This window comes from Hyperoodon ampullatus (genome assembly GCF_949752795.1).
Source record: "Hyperoodon ampullatus genome assembly, chromosome: 15".
Classification (NCBI taxonomy): Eukaryota; Metazoa; Chordata; class Mammalia; order Artiodactyla; family Ziphiidae; genus Hyperoodon; species Hyperoodon ampullatus.
Genome location: NC_136928.1, coordinates 44,419,306 through 44,441,611, shown reverse-complemented (window position 1 = coordinate 44,441,611; position 22,306 = coordinate 44,419,306). Strand labels below are relative to the sequence as shown.

The following is a 22,306-nucleotide window of genomic DNA, read 5'->3' as shown; positions in this document are numbered from 1 at the left end:
ATCATCTATAGCTTGGTGCAAACCTTGAAGTGTTCTGGATTTTGTTTTAATAAAAAAACCTCTTCCATTATAGATGGAAACACAGATCACCATGGTTATTTAAAAGAGGGAGAAATATACAGGTAAGTAAAGCACATTGCTGAAGTCTGTCATATTATTTATGGGTCAGAGCAGACATTAGAGCCCACAACACCTAACTAAACAAACACCTAACTGAAGAGTCACATATCCATTCTTTGTCACTATGTTTTTGCAAAAGCTCAGGCTGTAATTTTCCTTTTCTCTTCCTTTTTTAAAAGTACTCTACTTCCAGGCTTCACTGGTGGCGCAGTGGTTGAGAATCTGCCTGCTAATGCAGGGGACACGGGTTCGAGCCCTGGTCTGGGAAGATCCCACATGCCACAGAGCAACTAGGCCCGTGAGCCACAACTACTGAGCCTGCGCGTCTGGAGCTTGTGCTCCACAACAAGAGAGGCCGCAACAGTGAGAGGCCCGTGCACCACAATGAAGAGTGGCCCCCGCTCGCCGCAACTAGAGAAAGCCCTCACACAGAAATGAAGACCCAACACAGCCAAAAATAAATAAATAAATAAATTAATTAATTAATTAAAAAACAAAAACCCCTCTACTTCCAAACAAGGACCTAATACAATTGATGCAGTACTTGAGCATGCAGAAGTACTCTATGTACCATATATCCTTGGGCTTAAACTCTCTGCTTGAGTCAAAATATTTTTTGTATTAGCCAATACAAAACATAATTAGGATGGTAGTTTGCAGCCAAAGAAACTAAATAAATCCTATTACTAAAAATAAGTGATTTAAAGTTGTTCACTGGTGTGAATTATCCTGGCAACTCTTCCTTCATTAACATAAAAAACAGCAAGTATATCCTGAAATATAAATCACTAAAAACTCTGCATCTTTAATTTTCTCCAAATACTTATATAATAAGTAAGCACGATGCTGAATTTAGTAAATGGGACTATTATATTTTGAAACTGTAAACTAAGTGATCAAGCTAGCATTTCTCAAATAGTCCCATGGAATATTAATGTTTTTTGAGATATTCCCCCTAAGTGTTCCACAAATAAAAATAATATTAAGGTCAAATACATTTCAAAATGCTGGATTAAAGTTAAAACAAGTGATATTTTATAAGAAGCTATTTCAGAGACCTTCATTCTTTCACTCAACAAATAATTTACTGCATGCCTACCATATACCAGGCACTGATCTGAGTTTGGGAGTTACAACAGTGAACAAGATAAATAAAATCCCTGCTCTTGTGCAACATTCTTTCTAGTGAGAGGAGTCAATAAACAAGTAGCAAGTGATAAGGACTATGAAAATACTAAAACAGGATAACATAGAATACAGAGGATACTGCAGACTACGTGGACACATAAAGCTACATGGCTACTAATTTTTGTTTTTCTACACTGGGGAATATAGAACATAGCATTTCCCAAACATATGTTGATCAGGAATACTTCTGTCAATGAACACCTATTAATAGCTCATTGAATCAATTCAGGAAATGCTATTCTAACCAATACACAAACAGTAGCAAGATCAAAACTTAAATACAGAACTTCTGATCCTAAATACAATGTTTTCACACTGCCTCATCTGTGATAGTGGAAATAATAATAGTACATATGTCATAGAATCATGGTGAAAATTAAACAAGGTAATTCATGTAAAACATCTGACACAGGGTTTGGTAAACATTCTCTGCTTAATAAATTTTGCTGTTACTATTAATACCGTACTCTGCACATGATATCTTCCTCTGTCATCCCAGGGTGACTTATTTTTCCCTATTTTAATACCTTGAACACGTTATTTCTAACTCTTTTACAGGACTTAATTCCTTTTGTTCACGCCTCTATGTTAGATTCCTTGAAGATAACAACTAGAACAGAGATTGCACTTAGCACGGCTTCAATGAAAGCTTAAGCTTACTATGTAGTTGTACAGAATATCTGATGTGGGTTAAATGTGGATGTGGTAAAAAAAAAAAAAAAGAAACTTTACATAAAAAGTAATCTCCCCTCTAGGAAACTCAAACCATATTATAGCAAGGCTTCCATGAAACATCTTCATAATAGTATATATCACATATTTAAAACACTTTTATAAATTAACATCACCAGTAATGGATCATTTTCTTCCTGATAAGATGCACTAAGATACCATTTCACTTCTGTGGTATTCCTGGAGAAATGTATAACCTGTACTTTATCAAGAAAAAACATCAGACAAACCCAAATTGAAAGACATTCTACAAAATAAATGGCCTGAACTCTTCAAAAATGCGAAGATCATAACAGGTAAAGACTGAAAAACTGTTCCAAATTACGGGAGGCTAAAGAGACATAACATCTAAATATAATAAATAATCCTGGACTGATCTTGAACCAATTAAAAAAATTTTTTTTTATTTGCTAAAAAGGACATTAGTGGAGCAACTGGCAAACCTGAGTAAAATCTGTAGATTAAACAATAGTACTGTATCAGTGTTAACTTCCTGATTTTGATTATTTTATGGCAGTTACATAAAAGAATTTCATTGCTTCTAGGAAGTTCACACGGAAGTATTTATGGGTAAAGAAGCTTTATGTCTACAATTTAATCTCAAAGGGTTCCAAAAAAATAATACATGGATAAATATATAGGGAGAAAAAATGATATAGTGAACAGGGCAAAAGAACAAACTTTGGGTGAAAGGTACACAAGAATCCTTTGTACTGTTATTTCCATAAGTCTGAAATTATTTCAAAACAAAACACTTGTCTAATAACAGAACAGAAAAAAAAGGAAAGATGGCAAATAATCACATGAAAAGATGTTAAACATCATTAGCAATCAGGAAAAATACAAATTAAAATTACAACGAGATACCACTAAATCCCTATTAAAATGACTAAAATGTGAAAAAAGAAAAAAAGAAAAATTTGTCAATACCAAGTGACATGGTGAGAATGTGCGACAACTGAAACTCTCAAACATTACTGGAGGGGATGCAAAATGGGAGAGTCACTATATAAGAAATTTACAAATTGTTTTCCAAAATTAAACATACATTTACTACACAAACCAACAATCCTAAATATTAATTCAAGAGAAATGAAAACTTATATTCAAACAAAACCTGTGTGCAAAAGTTTGTGCAATTTATTCATAATCACCAAACACTGAAAACTCAGATGTCTATCAACTGTTAAACAAATAAATTGTGGTGCACTCATACAATGGAATACTACTTAGCAAGAAAGGAATGAATTACTGATACAAGCAACAACATGTATGAATCTCAAAAGCATTATGCTAAGTGAAAGAAGTCAGTCTCAAAGGTTACATGTTGTATTATTTCATATATATTTATGACATTCTGTAAAAAAAAACAAACTACAGGGGAGTTCCCTGGTGGCCTAGGATGCTGGGCTTCCACTGCCGTGGCCCAGGTTCAATCCCTGGTCAAGGAACTGAGATCCCACAAGCTGCAAGGCCCAGCCAAAAAAGAAAAAAGCAAACTACAGGGATGAAAACAGAAAACAGATCAGGGGTTAACGGGGGTGAAGTAGGGGGAAAAGGTTGATTAAAAATAGGCAGCATGGGCTTCCCTGGTGGAGCAGTGGTTGAGAGTCCATCTGCCGATGCAGGGGACACGGGTTCGTGCCCTGGTCCGGGAAGATCCCACATGCCGCGGAGCGGCTAGGCTCGTGAGCCATGGCCGCTGAGCCTGTGCGTCCGGAGCCTGTGCTCCGCAATGGGAGAGGCCACAACAGTGAGAGGCCCGGGTACCACAAAAACAAAACAAACAAACAAAAAAAATAGGCAGCATGATGGAATTTTGCAAGGTGATGGAACTGTTCTGTGTCTTGACTGTCATTGTCATTACACATTTTTATGCATACATCAACACTCGTAAAACTGTACACTAAAAAGAATGAATTCTACTGTATATAAACTTTAAGAATATATATTTTTAAATTTACAAGGAAAAAATTATTTTCATAGATATTTTATTCTCTGCCCAATAAAGACTAGGTAGGTACTATTACTCTCATTTTATAAGTGAGGAAACTGAAGCATACAGTAAATAAATGCACATATGAATTACATGTGGCAGGACCAAAACTATAATCCAAATATACTGATTCTGTACAAATGTTTTATTCTCTTAATTTTCTCATGTTCCACTAAACTTTATGGGCCACAATGTCCCCAAAGACAAACAGGATGAAAGGGAGGGTGGGAAGCAAAAAAGACAGGTATTAGAAGTATGCCCTTCAGAATTTGGCCTTTGTTTTTTTTTATATTTATTTATTTGTTTGTTTATTATTTATTTTGGCTGCGCCGGGTCTTAGTTGCAGAACGCGGACTCTTTAGTTGCAGCATGCAGACTTCTTAGTTGCAGCACGTGAACTCTTAGTTACAGCATGCGGACTTCTTACCTGCAGTATGCAGGATCTAGTTCCCCAACCAGGAATTGAACCCAGACCCGCTGCATTGGGAGCACAGAGTCTTATCCACTGGACCACCAGGGAAGTCCCTGGCCTTTGTTCTTAATGAATTAAAAAACAGACCATAGCGCCTCCCTGGTGGTGCAGTGGTTGAGAGTCCGCCTGCCGATGCAGGGGACACGGATTCGTGCCCCGGTCCGAGAAGATCCCACATGCCGCGGAGCGGCTAGGCCCGTGAGCCATGGCCGCAGAGCCTGCGCGTCTGGAGCCTGTGCTCCTCAACGGGAGAGGCCACAACAGTGAGAGGCCCACGTACCGCAAAAAAAAAAAAAAAAAAAAAACAGACCATAACTGAACAAGTCTGAATAGTGATCCATATAGGCAACAAATTAACTGGCGTTAAAGGTTTAGCTCATGATTTCTTCCATAAAACATTCTTAATTTCTTAATGCTAAGAAAAAGCAAAAGCAAACATAAAACATTCACAGGTAACCCTGTAACTACTGCTACAATTTAAACTCTACCTGGTCTTCAGAACAACATTGAGAACAATGATAATGACTACAATTCAGAACAGGTTTAACAACTTTAAGTAAACGTTTAAAAGATATTCTCAGATGCTATCACCCAAGGTTAGAAAACAAAGAAGAACCTTTAAAAATACCTTTTAGTTTCAAAATCAAATAAGTGACAGTATAATATTTGCCAGAGAACATACTATAAATACATCAGCTTTAGGGAAAATTAAGCTTAGTTTCTTTAGCAAAAAATAAAAGTAAAAAATAAAAAATTTTATCTGTACCACAAATAATATACTTCACCTAAAAACAGTGGTGTGGTTTCCTCTAAAGTAGTGGCATTAGGATCTGCCCCAGCTTCTAGAAGAATCTGTATGATCTTCCAATGTCCTTGACTTGCAGCAAGATGTAATGCACAGAAGCCCTCAAAAGTCTTTGTCTTAATGTAGTTTTTAGATGAAGCTATGAAAGAATAAAAAACTATCAATTAGAAGGTATCACTTCTATTTCTTGGGATTAAAAAGCAAAGATTCCCAGAAGAATTTAATAAAATATTAAAAGATAATTATAAATGGGAGGTCTCATAGTTTAAAACTCTCTAGAAAATCAAGAAAAAGTTCTACAAGGGTCACAATATAAACAGCTTCCCAGTAGTCTTAACACAAATTCTGCCCACACACTCATTTTCTCTTCTCTAATTTTTGGTAAGTGGGGGAAGGAGAGCAGCAGGAATTGAAAAGTAATAACACAAAAGCAAGATCCAAGATTTACTGAAATATTAATAAATTTGATTCTTTTATTTCTAAATTTCCATGAGGAAAATGGTCTCACCTGTAGCATTACTTCCTTGTACTCAACTAATAAGATGAAGGTATTTAAAACACTCCTTTTCTAACCTAAAACTACATTCTAATCATTAATGAAGCCTACATTTCTAAAATAATAAAATGCACTCCAAAGAAACTGAACAATGGCATACAATTTATAAGGAACTTATGAGTTGACTTAAGTTTTCTGGGTTTGTTATGAAAATCTCAAAGTTTTGGTAACATTCAAATTATGTAAACAATGTCCACATTAAATTTTTTGTAAGTCCACAGCAAAAGATAATATTAAGTGACTTTCTTACCTTTGCTTCCAAAACAATAAAATTCTAAACCCACAATAGAGCGGTGGGTTGAATGGGGGAGGCATTTCTGAGAGCATTGATAAACAAAAACAAAAAATAAACAACTAAAAAAAGCTTTAAATAATATTTTCTTGAAATGCCAGAATTAAAACTAATGTTCCTGACTACAATAATCATCTGTTTTAAGTAATTCCTGCAATCATAACTGCTGAAACCATCCGTCTAAGCCATAATAATATTCAACTAACAGCTTGTAAGCATAAATAAATAAGCATAAATAAACAGCCTCCAAATCCTGTGCCCTGGACCTTCCCGGACCAGGGCACAGGATACACAACTAAATGGCAAGATAGGGTAGTTATATTTTAAAAGTTCCTATCACAAAAACAGTGTTCCCAGATTAGTCAGAAACTGACATATATTCAGATATCCACAAAACTATAAGGTAAGACATGAAAAACTAGGAACACACAGATATATATAGATACAGATATGTAAATAGCTCCCAAATAGAAAATTTCAACATTATAAAGAAGCTGATTCTTCCCAAAATAATAATAAATTAATTATAATTCTAATCAAAATGTCAACAGAGCTGGGTGTTAGTTCATTGATTGGTTTTATACTTGTAAAGTGACTCAAGTTGATAGGGGTTCGGGAGGGCAGGTAAGAATAACAAAGAATTTAGAAAAATAAAAGAAGGAGTATATTGGGGGGAAGCCAGACTTACTATTAAACCTTGTGCTAAAGTTAGAATAAGTAAAATAACATGGTCCATCTGAACACAACTCTTAATCACTATGCTACACTGCCTTATTTATCTAAGGATTTCCAATATCTGTTATCATGCCCAGTATAACAGTGTAATATTTTCTTAACATGAACTAATAGAAAGTAATATGAATTATTAGATCATATATTGGCCACATAAAAGTACTTGTTCACAGTATGTTATAATTAATTGCAAGAGTTTAAGTGACCTTTCGTCAGCAAATCGTTTAATATAGAACGGCATGCTTAACTGTCACTGAAGATCATTATTGTTCTTCAAGATAATAAACTTCATGAAATCTCAGTACCTACTACACCAAACTGCCAATACAGAAGACAAGCAAATTTGTTATTCGTGATAATACTTTATACAGAAAGCTAAAGTAAAATATATATACATATATATATATGCATATTAAATTTCTCAGTAATCCATACTTCAGCATTCTTCTCCAACTTGAATGAAATGGCCATGTATGACTTCTAGGCTAGATTCTGGATCTAAAATGAAGACAGTAAAGCAAAGCCTTTCTAACCTTTTAAGACTCTTCCATCCTTTTTGTCTAGGCCTGAGCACCTTCATACTTTAGTACACTAATAAAAAATATGTTTCAGGAATCTCTGGCAGTTAACTAATATTAGATGAATTTAAGGAGGCAGAAATTATATAATAAAAGACAATTTTATGTATACCAGCTGAGCCACAAGGGACAAGAGAATTATGAATCATATAAAACAAAGGTTAGCAAGTATAAAGAATGACAGAAATATCAAACTTGCTTTTGAAACTTTTAAGATTAACCCATAATAACAAGTTAACTGGTTACAGATATGAAGATGCTACTGTCATCATTAAGCAGAAGAAACCTCACTTCACTCTTCAAGAACAGAAATGTTTGTACGTCACCATCACTTTAAAATACCTCCTTACATGAAGCTGTATGTTAGCTAGACATTTTACAAAGTAGTCAGCTACCATTCCCCACTGGTAAATACTTATGAACTTGAATCAACCAGAAAAGTTTAAATTATAATCTTTTTTGAAAGGCAGTGGATCTGAACTAAGTATGGACTTTAATTTACAAAAGAAGGGATGAGCCAGGGGAATATAGAAAACATTTTTGAAAGTGACCAATAGGATATATAGCCCTTTTACTTCATTTTAGTTTGATTTTTCTAGTGAATCAAGTAACCAAATCTGACAGAATTTTGGACATTCATTCCAACTACACAGAACAACCAAACTCATGGAAAACTGAGACCAAAAATGTCACCACCTCCTAGAATAAGTCATATAGCTGCTTCCTACTCTCTGCAAACCCTATTTCCTATGTCCCTACCCCTACCCTAATCCTTGTGTATGTACTGCACATAAATTAGATTTATCCAAAATTTATTTCATAATAGTGAACTCTAATACAAATGGTGAGAAATTTTTATTTGACCATTTATATCAACTATTCACATAGTTAACTATGAGTGACTTACCCTCCAAAAACACCAAGCTTAAAAAAGAATAGTCATTAACAATGAAGGTGATACTTTTAACTTCTAAAAGAAAACATAGATGACTTAAATAGCCAGTTCAAACACATTAAGTCAAAAGCCTGCCTAATTTTATTCAGCAGCTTAAAGGAAAAAAAATTATAACATAAAACTGATGTGGGAAGAGATAACTGTATATCTGGAATGAACTTTTTGACTAGAAACAAATATTCAAATTCATGCCTTTGGGGACTTCCCCGGTGGCGCAGTGGTTAAGAATCCGCCTGCCAATGCACGGGACACGGGTTCGAGTCCTGGTCCGGGAAGATCCCACATGCCAGGGAGCAACTAAGCCCATGTGCCACAGCTACTGAAGCCCGTGCACCTAGAGACCATGCTCCGCAACAACAGAAGCCACCGCAATGAGAAGCCCACGCGCTGCAACGAAGAGTAGCACCCACTCGCCGCAACTAGAGAAAGCCCGCATGCAGCAACGAAGACCCAACACAGCCAAAAATAAATAAATAAAATAAATTTATAACAACAAAAAAAATTCATGCCTTTGTCACTAGAGATAGTTTGGGAATTCAAGCTATAGAATTAACTTCAAACAAATTCTGAAAACATGTATTTTTACATTTGAGGCATAAACTCTATTTTTCCAATATGTTTAAACATTCAACTATAATAGACTCTAGAACACGTGATTTAAAAAGCATTCATGATAAACTTCCTGTATTATGATTTGGAGAATTTAGCCTTGTCATCTCTCATCCCTTAAAACAAAACAAACAAAAAGCCACACCAAAAACATTTTGAGGATTACTTTCTTTCCTATCCATGAAGTAATGAGTTAATAATTTTGATGAGCTATGGTCCCAAAAGTCTACCTTCTGAGTGAATGGTGATGGTAAGTACACAGGGGAGAAGAATATGAATGTCCATGATTAATGAAATGTAAATGGTGCACTGAGTGTCATAACATGGAGTGTTATATTCAAACTCAGTTTAAATTAACTGAATGTTAAAAATGTTTACTTTGATTAAACACTGGAAGCATACTATAGTGGAAAAACATGGGCTTTAGAGTCAGAGAGAAATGGGTTCAAATCAAATATCCTGGTTTATTATATAACTTTTGACAAGTCAATTTCTCTGAGCCTTGGTCTTTCCAACAATAAAATGGGGATAACATGTTCTCAATAGCAGTTCTGCATATTTAGATAAATAATGTAAATCAAGCATCTAGTACAATGACTGCTACAAAGCAGTGCTCGATCACCATTAATTCTCTTCCCACAACCCGCTTCCTTAGTGTCACACTGTCTCCTTTAGTCTCATTTACTGAGCCCCTCACTCAGTTGTGTGCTGGCTGTGTAACTGGCTCTGAGGGAGTGAAAAAAGAAAAAAGAAAAGTTTATAGAATTGGTTTGTAACACTGGCTGATTTCTGTGGTGTAACTACTCCCACATGGCTGATCTCAACCTACAAGCATGAAGTCTACCAAATACAGAGCTGGAAAGAGATGTGCATGATTACTCTCTGTTCCATTACTCTGTTTTATTTTTTCCACAACACTTTTACCTTTTGAAATTACCTTGTTTAACTGTTTAGGTATTTATTGTCTGTTCCCACCCCTACCCCCAAAAGGGAATAAAAACACTACGGCAGGGACCTTGTCTGTCCTGTTCTCTTCTGTGTCCTCAGCAAGTACAAAATCAAACTAATTGGAAAGAGTCCCCAAATTCAGGAAACTGAAAAGTATTAAAAAAAAAAAAAGACTAATTCAAGGAAAACACTCATACCCTCAATTTCGGCAGCACTGTTCTTTTTCTTTGGAGAAGGAATAAAAAATAAACATGACCAGTAAGTACCAAATGCTTAAATTAAAACAGCAGACTACTTCTCCCACATCACCTAGCTTAGCAGTAAAAATCGGCCAGGCATAAGCACTTCCATATAGAGGACAACATTTCTAAATGTCCAGCTGAAACACCATACTTATATAATTCAAGGTAGGCAATCCTACCATTCTTAATAACACAGAAGCAGTTATTGTATGGTTATACAAAGGCAAACAAATACTACTGTTAATAAGTCATGTATTACCATTTTTTTTCTTTTATTAATCCAGCTTGCAAGCCCAGCCTCCCACACCCTGAATTTACTTTACCTGCATGAATTAACATCCGTAAACATTCTACAGAGTTGTGATAAGCTGCTTCATGAATTGGCATCCATCCCCTGTTATCAGCAACATCAACACTACGTCCGTTTTTGAGCAGTTTTCTTAAGACTTTAACATTGCCTTCCCTGGCAGCAAGTCCAACCGTGGAGCATGTGTCAGAGTAAGCCTCTGTAAAATCCATTCTTTTGACCAGTCTACAAAACAAGGCAGAAAGAAAACACTATCGTCAATAAAACAATATTGCACTCCTAGATATTAGCAGATCACTGTGGACCTGTCTAGCATCTCTCACATAACTGCTGAGGAACAGCCTGAGGTGGAGATAGCAACCTGTCAGGCCATAGCCTCTGCCAGTCTAAACCAGGAAGTCTCTCTGTTAGGGGGACTGGGCTTCCTTAGAATCCTCTTATTAAAGATATCAAGGGAGTTTTAAGTGTTCTATCACTCCTTGTCTGAGCAGCTCCTTCCTGCAGGCTTCTGCTCCCATTCATACTCCAACAAAATGCACTCACTGGAACACTGTTGATGAGAGAGTGAAATTCCTTCAGTTAATCCCAAATGTATATAGTCTACTGTGCAGAGATGGCCATTTAACTACCAGCAACGCTCAGCCTCAAGAACTAATTTTATAGCCCTCTACAGGGAAAAGCTAAACCCAAAAAAGCCAGAAAGAAGTGAAGGACATTTTTTTTAAAAAACAAAAATAAGTAGTAATTCTAGTTTTTATGTCCCTGCTGGTTCTTTCCAGAAGGAGCAAAACACTCGGGTTCTCTTTCCTTGATGAAACAGACCCACTGACTGAATATACTAAAATGAACAAAGACCATCATAGATGGGTCCAGCTTTCCTACACTAGCCCAGAAAGTCCTTCACAGCATTATTAGCCTCTTCCTCACAATCTCCCTTCAAAGTTCAAGTTCCCCTGAAGTCAGTGTCCAGTATAGCTCAGCATATGACTCTTACAAAGACAATTTCTTGTTAGTCACACTATGAGGCAGGTTGGGATAAGACCCAGGATTCTCAGGGCAACAGTTATCTCCCAAAAGGCAGTCCCTCTTAGTAACATTTCAGTTCCAGCCTTCCTCTTAGTTTTTCTAAATATCTTAGGAGGTAGATCAGGAAATATCAACAACATGTCTAGTCCAACACAGGTAAAAAACTTTCCAGAGTGATATTCTAAATAATTTAATCAGAACGGGGGGTTTGAGGGAAGAGGTTAAAAGTAAGCACACAGCATTTCCTGTAGTAAATTTAAACTTATCTATGGTCATGTTTAAATATAAAGCTGTATCTGCAGAACCTGATTCTACAGAGAGCTAATATTAGCTATGAATTAATCTGATTAAATCAACCAGTCCATTACTAAGGAAGCGAAGATATTTATTACAGAACATCTAATTATTCAGTTAATAATTATTTACTGAGTACCAATTAAATGATCAGCAATGTGGAGGATATAAAGATGACACAGAAGTTGCAAGGAGGGGGAATGAAAAAGACACTGAAGGAGACCTTCAACATGGTGGAGGAGTAAGATGTGGAGATCACCTTCCTCCCCACAAATACATAAGAAATACATCTACACGTGGAACAACTCCTACAAAACACCTACTAAACGCTGGCAGAAGACCTCAGACTTCCCAAAAGGCAAGAAACTCCCCACGTACCTGGGTAGGGCAAAAGAAAAAAGAAAAAACAGAGACAAAAGAATAGGGACAGGACCTGCACCTCTGGGAGGGAGCCGTGAAGGAGGAAAGGTTTCCACACAGTAGGAAGCCCCTTCACTGGCGGAGATGGGGGGTGGCAGAGGGGAAGCTTCAGAGCCACGGAGGAGAGCACAGCAATAGGGGTGCAGAGGGAAAAGTGGAGAGATTCCCACACAGGGGATCGGTGCCGACCAGCACTCACCAGCCTGAGAGGATTGTCTGCTCACCCGCCGGGGCGGGCGGGGGCTGGGAGCTGAGGCTCGGGCTTCAGAGGTCAGATCCCAGGGAGAGGACTGGGGTTGGCTGCATGAACACAGCCTGAAGGGGCCTAGTGCGCCACAGCTAGCTGGGAGGGAGTCCGGGAAAAAGTCTGGAACTGCCAAAGAGGCAAGAGACCATTGTTTCATGGTGCGCGAGGCGACAGGATTCAGAGCACTGCCTAAACGAGCTCCAGAGACGGGCGCAAGCCGTGGCTACCAGCGCGGACACCAGAGACGGGAATGAGACGCTAAGGCTGCTGCTGCAGCCACCAAGAAGCCTGTGTGCAAGCACAGGTCACTATCCACACCGCCCCTCCCGGGGGCCTGTGCAGCCCGCCACTGCCAGGATCCCGTGATCCAGGGACAACTTTGCCGGGAGAACACACAGCGCGCCTGAGGCTGTTACAACGTCACAGCGGCCTGTGCCACCGCAGGCTCGCCCCACATTCCGTACCCCTCGCTCCCCTGGCCCTGAGTGAGCCAGAGCCCCCGAATCAGCTGCTCCTTTAACCCTGTCCTGTCTGAGCAGGGAACCGATGCCCTCAGGTGACCTACACGCAGAGGCGGGGCCAAATCCAAAGCTGAACCCCAGGAGTTGTGCGAACAAAGAAGAGAAAGGGAAATTTCTCCCAGCAGCCTCAAGAGCAGCGGATTAAATCTCCACAATCAACTTGATGTACCCTTCATATGTGGAATACCTGAACAGACAATGAATCACCCCAAAATTGAGGAGGTGGACTTTGGGAGCAACTGTAGACTTGGGGTTTCCTTTTAATTTGTTTCAGGTTTTATGTTTACCTTAGTTTAGTATTTAGAGTTTATTATCATTGGTAGATTTGTTTATTGATTTGGTTGCTCTCTTTTCTTTTTAATATATAGATATATTTTTTTCCTTTTTCTCTTTTTGTGAGTGCGTAAGTGTATGTTTCTTTGTCTGATTTTATCTCTATAGCTTTGCTTTTACCATTTGTTCTAAAGTTCTGTCTATCCGTTTTTCATTTTTTCCTTTTTTTAAGTATAGTTTTTCGTGCTTGTTATCATTGGTAGATTTGTTTTTCGGTTTGGTTGCTCTCTTCTTTCTCTCTTTCTTTTCTTTTTTTACTACTTTTTAATTTTTAATAATTTTTAAAATTTTTTATTTGAATAGCTTTATTTTTATTTTTTTCTTACTTTCTTTTTTTCTCCCTCTTCTTCTGAGCCATGTGGCTGACAGGGTCCTGGTGCTCCCGCGGGGTGTCAGGCCTGTGCCTCTGAGGTGAGAGAGCCAAGTTCAGGACACTGGTCCACCAGAGACCTCCTGGCTCCAACTAATATCAAACAGTGAAAGCTCTCCCAGAGATCTCCATCTCAACACTAACACCCAGCTCCACTCAAAAACCAGCAAGCTACACTGCTGGACACCCTATGCCAAACCACTAGCAAGACAGGAACACAACCCCACCCATTAGCAGAGAGGCTACCTAAAATCATAATAAGGTCAAAGACACCCCAAAACACACCACCGGACGTGGTCCTGCCCACCAGAAAGACAAGATCCAACCTCACCCACCAGAAAACAGGCACTAGTCCCCTGCACCAGGAAGCCTAAACAACCCACTGAATCAACCTTAGCCACTGGGGGCAGATACCAAAAACAACAGGAACTACGAACCTGCAGCCAGCGAAGAGGAGAACCCAAACACAGCAAGTTAAGCAAAATGAGAAGACAGAGAAAGACACAGCAGATGAAGGAGCACAGCAGATGAAGGACCCATCAGACCAAAAAAATGAAGAGGAAATAGGCAGTCTACCTGAAAAAGAATTCAGACTAATGATAGTAGAGATGATCCAAAATCTTGGAAATAGAATGGAGAAAATACAAGAAACATTTAACAAGGACCTAGAAGAACTAAAGAGCAAACAAACAATGATGAACAACACAATAAATGAAATTAAAAATTTTCTAGAAGGAATCAATAGCAGAATGACTGAGGCAGAAGAACAGATAAGTGACCTGGAAGATAAAATAGTGGAAATAACTACCACAGAGCAGAATAAAGAAAAAAGAATGAAAAGAATTGAGGATGGTCTCAGAGACCTCTGGGACAACATTAAATGAACCAACATTCAAATTATAGGGGTCCCAGAAAAACAAGAGAAAAAGAAAGTTACTGAGAAAATATTTAAAGTGATTATAGTTGAAAACTTCCCTAATATGGGAAAGGAAATAGTCAATCAAGTCCAGGAAGCGCAGAGAGTCACATACAGGATAAATCCAAGGAGAAACACACCAAGACACGTATTAATCAAACTATCAAAAATTAAATACAAAGAAAAAATATTAAAAGCCGCAAGGGAAAAACAACAAATAACATACAACAGAATCACTCTAAGGTGAACAGCTGATCTTTCAACAGAAACTCTGCAAGCCAGAAGGGAGTGGCAGGACATATTTAAAGTGATGAAAGGGGAAAACCTACAACCAAGATTACTCTACCCAGCTAGGATCTCATTCAGATTCGACAGAGAAATTAAAACCTTTACCAACAAGCAAAAGCTAAGAGAATTCAGCACCACCAAACTAGCTTCACAATAAATGCTAAAGGAACATCTTTAGGCAGGAAACACAAGAGAAGGAAAAGACCTACAATAACAAACCCAAAACAACTGAGAAAATGGTCACAGGAACATGCATATTGACAATTACCTTAAATGTTAATGGATTAAATGCTCCAACCAAAAGCCATAGACTGGCTGAATGGACAGAAAAACAAGACCCATTTATATGCTGTCTACAGAGACCCACTTCAGACCTAGAGACACATACAGACTGAAACTGAGGGGATGGAAAAAGATATTTGATGCAAATGGAAATAAAAAGAAACCTGGAGTAACAATTCTCATATCAGACAAAATAGACTTTAAAATAAAGACTGCTAAAGAGACAAAGGACACTACATAATGATTAAGAGTTCAATCCAATAAGAAGATATAATAACTGTAAATATTTATGCACCCAACATAGGAGCACCTCAATACATAAGGCAAATGCTAACACCCATAAAAGGGGAAATCAACAGTAACACCATCATAGTAGGGGACTTTAACACCCCACTTTAACCAATGGACAGATCAACCAAAATGAAAATAAATAAGGAAACACAAGCTTTAAATGACAAATTAAACAAGATGGACTTAATTGATATTTATAGGATATTCCATCCAAAAACAACAGAATACACTTTCTTCTCAAGTGCTCATGGAACATTCTCCAAAATAGATCATATCTTGGGTCACAAATCAAGCCTTGGTAAATTTAAGAAAACTGAAATCATATCAAGTATCTTTTCTGACCACAATGATATTAGACTAGATATCAATTACAGGAAAAAACCTGTAAAAAATACAGACACATGGAGGGTACACAATACACTACTTAATAACCAAGAGATCACTGAAGAAATCAAAGGGGAAATCAATAAATACCTAGAAACAAATGACAATGAAAACATAACGACCCAAAACCTATGGGATGCAGCAAAAGCACTTCTAAGAGGGAAGTTTATAGCAATACAATTCTACCTCAAGGAACAAGAAACATCTCAAATAAACAACCTAACCTTACATCTAAAGCAATTAGAGAAAGAATTAAAAAAAAACCAAAGTTAGCAGAAGGAAAGAAATCAAAAAGATCAGATCAGAAATAAATGAAAAATAAATGAAGGAAATAGCAAAGATCAATAAAACTAAAAGCTGGTTCTTTGAGAAGATAAACAAAATTGATAAACCATTAGCCAGACTCATCAAGAAAAAAAGGGAGAAGACTCAAATCAATAGAATTAGAAATGAAAACGGAGAAGTAACAACTGACACTGCAGAAATACAAAAGATCATGAGAGATTCCTACAAGCAACTCTATGCCAGTAAAATGGACAACCTGGAAGAAATGGACAAATTCTTAGAAAAGCACAACCTTCCAAGGCTGAACCAGGAAGAAATAGAAAATATAAACAGACCAATCACAAGCACTGAAACTGAGACTGTGATTAAAAATCTTCCAACAAACAAAAGCCCAGGACCAGATGGCTTCACAGGCGAACTCTATCAAACATTTAGAGAAGAGCGAACACCTATCCTTCTCAAACTCTTCCAAAATATAGTAGAGGGAGGAACACTCTCAAACTCATTCTACAAGGCAACATCATCATCCTGATACCAAAACCAGACAAAGATGTCACAAAGAAAGAAAACTACAGGCCAACATCACTGATGAACATAGATGCAAAAATCCTCAATAAAATACTAGAAAACAGAATCCAACAGCACATTAAAAAGATCATACACCATAATCAAGTGGGGTGTATCCCAAGAAAACAAGGATTCTTCAATATATGCAAATCAATCAATGTGATACACCCTATTATCAAATTGAAGGAGTAAACCATATGATCATCTTAAATGATGCAGAAAAAGCTTTTGACAAAATTCAACACCCATTTATGATAAAAAACCGTCCAGAAAGTAGGCATAGAGGGAACTTACCTCAACATAATAAAGGCCATATATGACAAACCCACAGCCAACATCGTTCTCAATGGTGAAAAACTGAAAGCATTTCCTCTAAGATCAGGAACAAGACAAGGCTGTTCACTCCCACCACTAGTATTCAACATAGTTTTGGAAGTTTTGGCCACAGCAATCAGAGACGAAAAGAAATGAAAGGAATCCAAATCAGTAAGGAAAAAGTAAAGCTGTCACTGTTTGCAGATGACATGATACTATACACAGAGAATGCTAAAGATGCTGCCAGAAAACTATTAGAGCTGATCAATGAATTCAGTAAAGTAGCAGGATACAAAATTAATGCACAGAAATCTCTGGCATTCCTATACACTAATGATGAAAAATCTGAAAGAGAATTTAAGGAAACACTCCCATTTACCACTGCAACAAAAAGAATAAAATACCTAGGAATAAATCTACCTAAGGAGACAAAAGACCTGCATGCAGAAAACTATAAGACACTGATGAAAGAAATTAAAGATGATACAAACAGATGGAGAGATATACCACATTCTTGGACTGGAAGAATCAACATTGTGAAAATGACTATACAACCCAAAGCAATCTACAGATTCAATGCAATCCCTATCAAACGACCACTGGCATTTTTCACAGAACTAGAACAACAAATTTCACAATTTGTATGGAAACACAAGACCCCAAATAGCCAAAGCAATCTTGAGAAAGAAAAACAGAGCTGGAGGAATCAGGCTCCCGGACTTCAGACTATACTACAAAGCTACAGTAATCAAGACAGTATGGTACTGGCAAAAAAAACAGAACGATAGATCAATGGAACAGGATAGAAAGCCCAGAGATAAACCCATGCACATATGGTCACCTTATCTTTGATAAAGGAGTCAAGAATATACAATGGAGAAAAGACAGCCTCTTCAATAAGTGGGGCTGGGAAAACTGCACAGCTACATGTAAAAGAATGAAATTAGAATGCTCCCTAACACCATATACAAAAATAAACTCAAAATGGATTAAAGACCTAAATGTAAGGCCAGACACTATAAAACTCTCAGAGGAAAACATAGGCAGAATACTCTATGACATAAATCACAGCAAGATCCTTTTTGACCCACCTCCTACAGAAATGGAAATAAAAACAAAAATAAACAAATGGGACCTAATGAAACTTTTGCACAGCAAAGGAAACCATAAACAAGATGAAAAGACAACCCTCAGAATGGGAAAAAAATATTTGCAAATGAAGCAACTGACAAAGGATTAATCTCCAAAATTTACAAGCAGCTCATGCAGCTCAATATCCAAAAAACAAACAACCCAATCCAAAAATGGGCAGAAGACCTACATAGACATTTCTCCAAAGAAGATATACAGATTGCCAACAAACACATGAAAGGATGCTCAACATCACTAAGCATTAGAGAAATGCAAATCAAAACTACAATGAGGTATCACCTCACACTGGTCAGAATGGCTATCATCAAAAAAATCTACAGGGCTTTCCTGGTGGCGCAGTGGTTGGGAGTCCGCCTGCCGATGCAGGGGACACAGGTTCATGCCCCGGTCCGGGAGGATCCCGCGTGCCGCGGAGCGGCTGGGCCCGTGAGCCATGGCCACTGGGCCTGCGCGTCCAGAGCCTGTGCTCCGCGACGGGAGAGGCCACAGCAGTGAGAGGCCCGCGTAACGCAAAAAAAAAAAAAAATCTACAAACAATATATGTTGGAAAGGGTGTGGAGAAAAGGGAACCTTCTTGCACTGTTGGTGGGAATGTATATTGATACAGCCACTATGGAGAACAGTGTGGGGGTTCTTATAAACAACTAAAAATAGAACTACCATATGACCCAGCAATCCCACTACTGGGCATATACCCTGAGAAAACCATAATTCAAAAAGAGTCATGTACCACAATGTTCATCACAGCATTATCTACAATAGCCAGGACATGGAAGCAACCTAAGTGTCCATCGACAGATGAATGGATAAAGAAGATGTGGTACATATATATAATGGAATATTACTCAGCCATAAAAAGAAACGAAACTGAGTTATTTGTAGTGAAGTGGATGGACCTAAAATCTGTCATACGGAGTGAAGTAAGTCAGAAAGAGAAAAACAAATACCATATGCTAACACATATATATGGAACCTAAAAAAAAAAAAAAGGTTCTGAAGAACCTAGGGGCAGGACAGGAATAAAGATGCAGACGTAGAGAACGGACTTGAGGACACAGGGAGGGGGAAGGGTAAGCTGGGATGAAGTGAGACAGTGGCATGGACTTATATATACTACCAAATGTAAAACAGCTAGCTAGTGGGAAGCAGCTGCAAAGCACAGGGAGATCAGCTCCTGCTTCGTGACCACCTAGAGGGGTGGGATAGGGAGGGTGTGAGGGTGACGCAAGGGGGAGGAGATATGGGGATGTATGTATATGTATAGCTGATTCACTTTGTTATAAAGCAGAAAATAACACACCATTGTGAAGCAATTATACTCTAATAAAGATGTTAAAATAAATAAATAAAAATTTTTTGAATGTCTTAAAAAAAAAGATGACATAGACACAGATTCTATCTCAAGTTATGTCCTGTCTCACAGAAATGATAAATATATGTGATTGAAAATAGCAGAAAGTGCCATAAGAGAAGTACAGATAAAGAGCCATGAGTAGTCAAAGAAGGGGAAAACTACTTCAACTTGGTGAGGGATATGAGCTGTGCCTAAAAGATAAGGGAGGCTGTGACAATGAGATAACATGTAAAAGAGCATTTCTTGGGCAGAAGAAAAAATATAACCAAAATTATGGAAATGAACAAGCAAGGGTGAGTAAGGTTCAGTGAATAATGGAAACAATTTACTTTGGAAGGAGGATTAGGTAAAAAAAGAATAGTAGAAAAATGAGGTTACAGACATAGCCAAACTATGGAGAATCTTGAATGGTAAGCTGTACGTTTTTGAATATATTACTTCTAGCCAAGGCCATTACATCCAAATTTCACAAAAAAGAACAAATCACACATTTTAGGTCTATTTATAAACATATTCATCTAATAGAAGAAAACTTTTTTCCTACATAGGCAAACCACACACAAACACACATACAAGAATACTATTCCAAAGACATGAAAAACAACTTCAAGTAAAAACAGATAAGAATCCCCTTCTAAATTTTACTGGGTTTTCTCACAGTTACAAATAATGTTAACAGATCCAGATTAATACACAATAATCTGAAAAAATTAACAACTGGATAATATCTTTCCACTTAAGGGAAAGAGAAGCCAAAAGAAATGTACTATAATAGCAGGATCGTTCGCTTCATCCTTTAATACCAACTAGTCAACATGAATAAACTGTTAAGATCTCCCTTAATAAAACCTCCCTATGTTCTAGACTAAAATAGAGAGTACGGAGGCAAACAACAAAATACATACAATGTAATAACAAATATGTTATTAATATGTATGTATGATACATAAACCTCAGCTAGACCTGAACTGGTAAACAAAATATCAGCTACAAAAATCAGTTTTCAGGCAATTAAGGAAATTTGAACATGGAATAGATATTGGATGATGTTAGGATTCTTAGATGTGATAATGGCACTGTGGTTATCAAGAAAATGTCCTTATTCTTAGAAGTATTTAGCAGTGAAGTTACAGCACATGCAGCTTATTTCAAAGGTTTTAGATTTAAAAGTATATAAAGAGAAAAAGAGTAAAGCAACTATGGCATAATGTTAATTATCGGACCCATGTGGAGAGTATATAAATGGTCACCATATTCTTTTTTTCTAACTTTTCTGTATGTTTGAAATATTTCGAAAAATTTGGGGGGAACTAACCATTCCAGGCAATGTGAAACCACAGCTTGGAGAAAATTAAAAGACCTGGTTATTCTTTTTTTATATATATAAATTTATTTATTTTATTTTTGGCTGTGTGGGTCTTCATTGCTGTGCACAGGCTTTTCTTCAGCTGCAGGGAGCGGGGGCTACTCTTCATTGCAGGTTCACGGGGCTTCTCATAGCAGTGGCTTCTCTTGTTGTGAAGCATGGGCTCTAGGCACACAGGCTTCAGTAGTTGTGACACGTGGGCTCAGTAGTTGTGGCTCGCAGGCTTTAGAGCACAGGCTCAGTAGTTGTGACTCACGAGCTTAGTTGCTCCACAGTACGTGGGATCTTCCCAGACCACGGCTCGAACCTGTGTTCCCTGCATTAGCAGGCGGATTCTTAACCACTGCTCCACCAGGGAAGCCCAGACCTGAGTATTCTTAAATTAACTTTTCTTTGTGACATTTTCCTGCTGATCTCTTACGAGCATAAATAATACTCCTTGAACCTGGATGTTCTAGCATTCTTTTATAAAGCTAAAGACTATGAAACAGAAATCCTCAAGAAAGAATAATCATTTGTTAAGGCTTCTGCTTTCACATACAGAAACACTGCACTGATGGTCCAAGTGAGCTTCCTAAACAGTATTCTGGAGCAGTAGCTCTAACCTTCAGATCAAAACATTTTTTAGGATACTTGACCTGTTGGATAAACTCATGAAAGCTATTAAATTTCTCCCCAGAAAAAAGTACACAGATCCCAAATCTTGTATACAATTTCAGGAGGTCTCACATATGGCTTCCAAAGCCTATACACGAGCTAAAAACCTTTGCCTACTCTTTTCTGAGTAACTCCTGAGAATACTAAAGATGAATAAGGTCGTTTCACGCAGAAAATGTAAATATGCAAGCAATTTTTGTTGAAATAATATTCAACAGCTCTTCTACAGGCACAAAACTTCTGTAGTAAACTTCCTTTTATTCGACAGGTAGAAAGATTTTTTAAATGTAAAAATACAGATTACACTCCCTGCAAATCCAGTTTTCAAACCATAACAAAATGTCTTTCTACATACCTACTGCGGTACCAATAAACAGCTCGTCTCCGTATCTAGACCACACCAGCCACGATTCCCACCCTCTCTCTTCTTCCTCTCTGCATTTGAAAAACAGAAGACAGTTCCAATCTTAGAACCACAAATCCCATAGAAGGATTGTGGGTAATGTAGTCCTCTGACCACGCGCACCTCAGGAAAGGTAGGGTGATTTACAGAGGCTGCTGAGAAATCCATTGCTTAGTTCAGAGGAAGTCAATGCTTCCGGATACCCTAAGCAAGCAAAAAAATAATAATAATAACTGACTGAGCTGGAGTAGGAAAACATTCTTCGAACTGCAAGTCCCAGTGTGCTTTGCGTCCCCAAGCAAG

At 37.6% G+C, this 22,306-nt stretch overlaps 1 protein-coding gene across 1 annotated transcript in view; it reads right to left on the bottom strand.

The window, feature by feature from the left end:
• The window catches only part of ASB3 (ankyrin repeat and SOCS box containing 3), a gene marked incomplete at its 3' end in the record, with an annotated part of 59,759 nt that extends 49,002 nt beyond the window's left edge, over positions 1 to 10,757 (bottom strand). Inside the window, exons 1-2 of the mRNA XM_079720519.1 lie at positions 10,549 to 10,757; positions 5,294 to 5,452 (exon numbers count right to left, since the gene is read on the bottom strand). Of these exons, the coding sequence (XP_079576645.1) occupies positions 5,294 to 5,452; positions 10,549 to 10,744 (355 nt within the window). The 5' untranslated portion in view covers positions 10,745 to 10,757. The remainder of the gene's footprint in view (positions 1 to 5,293; positions 5,453 to 10,548) is intronic.
• Between the last annotated feature and the right edge of the window lie 11,549 nt (positions 10,758 to 22,306).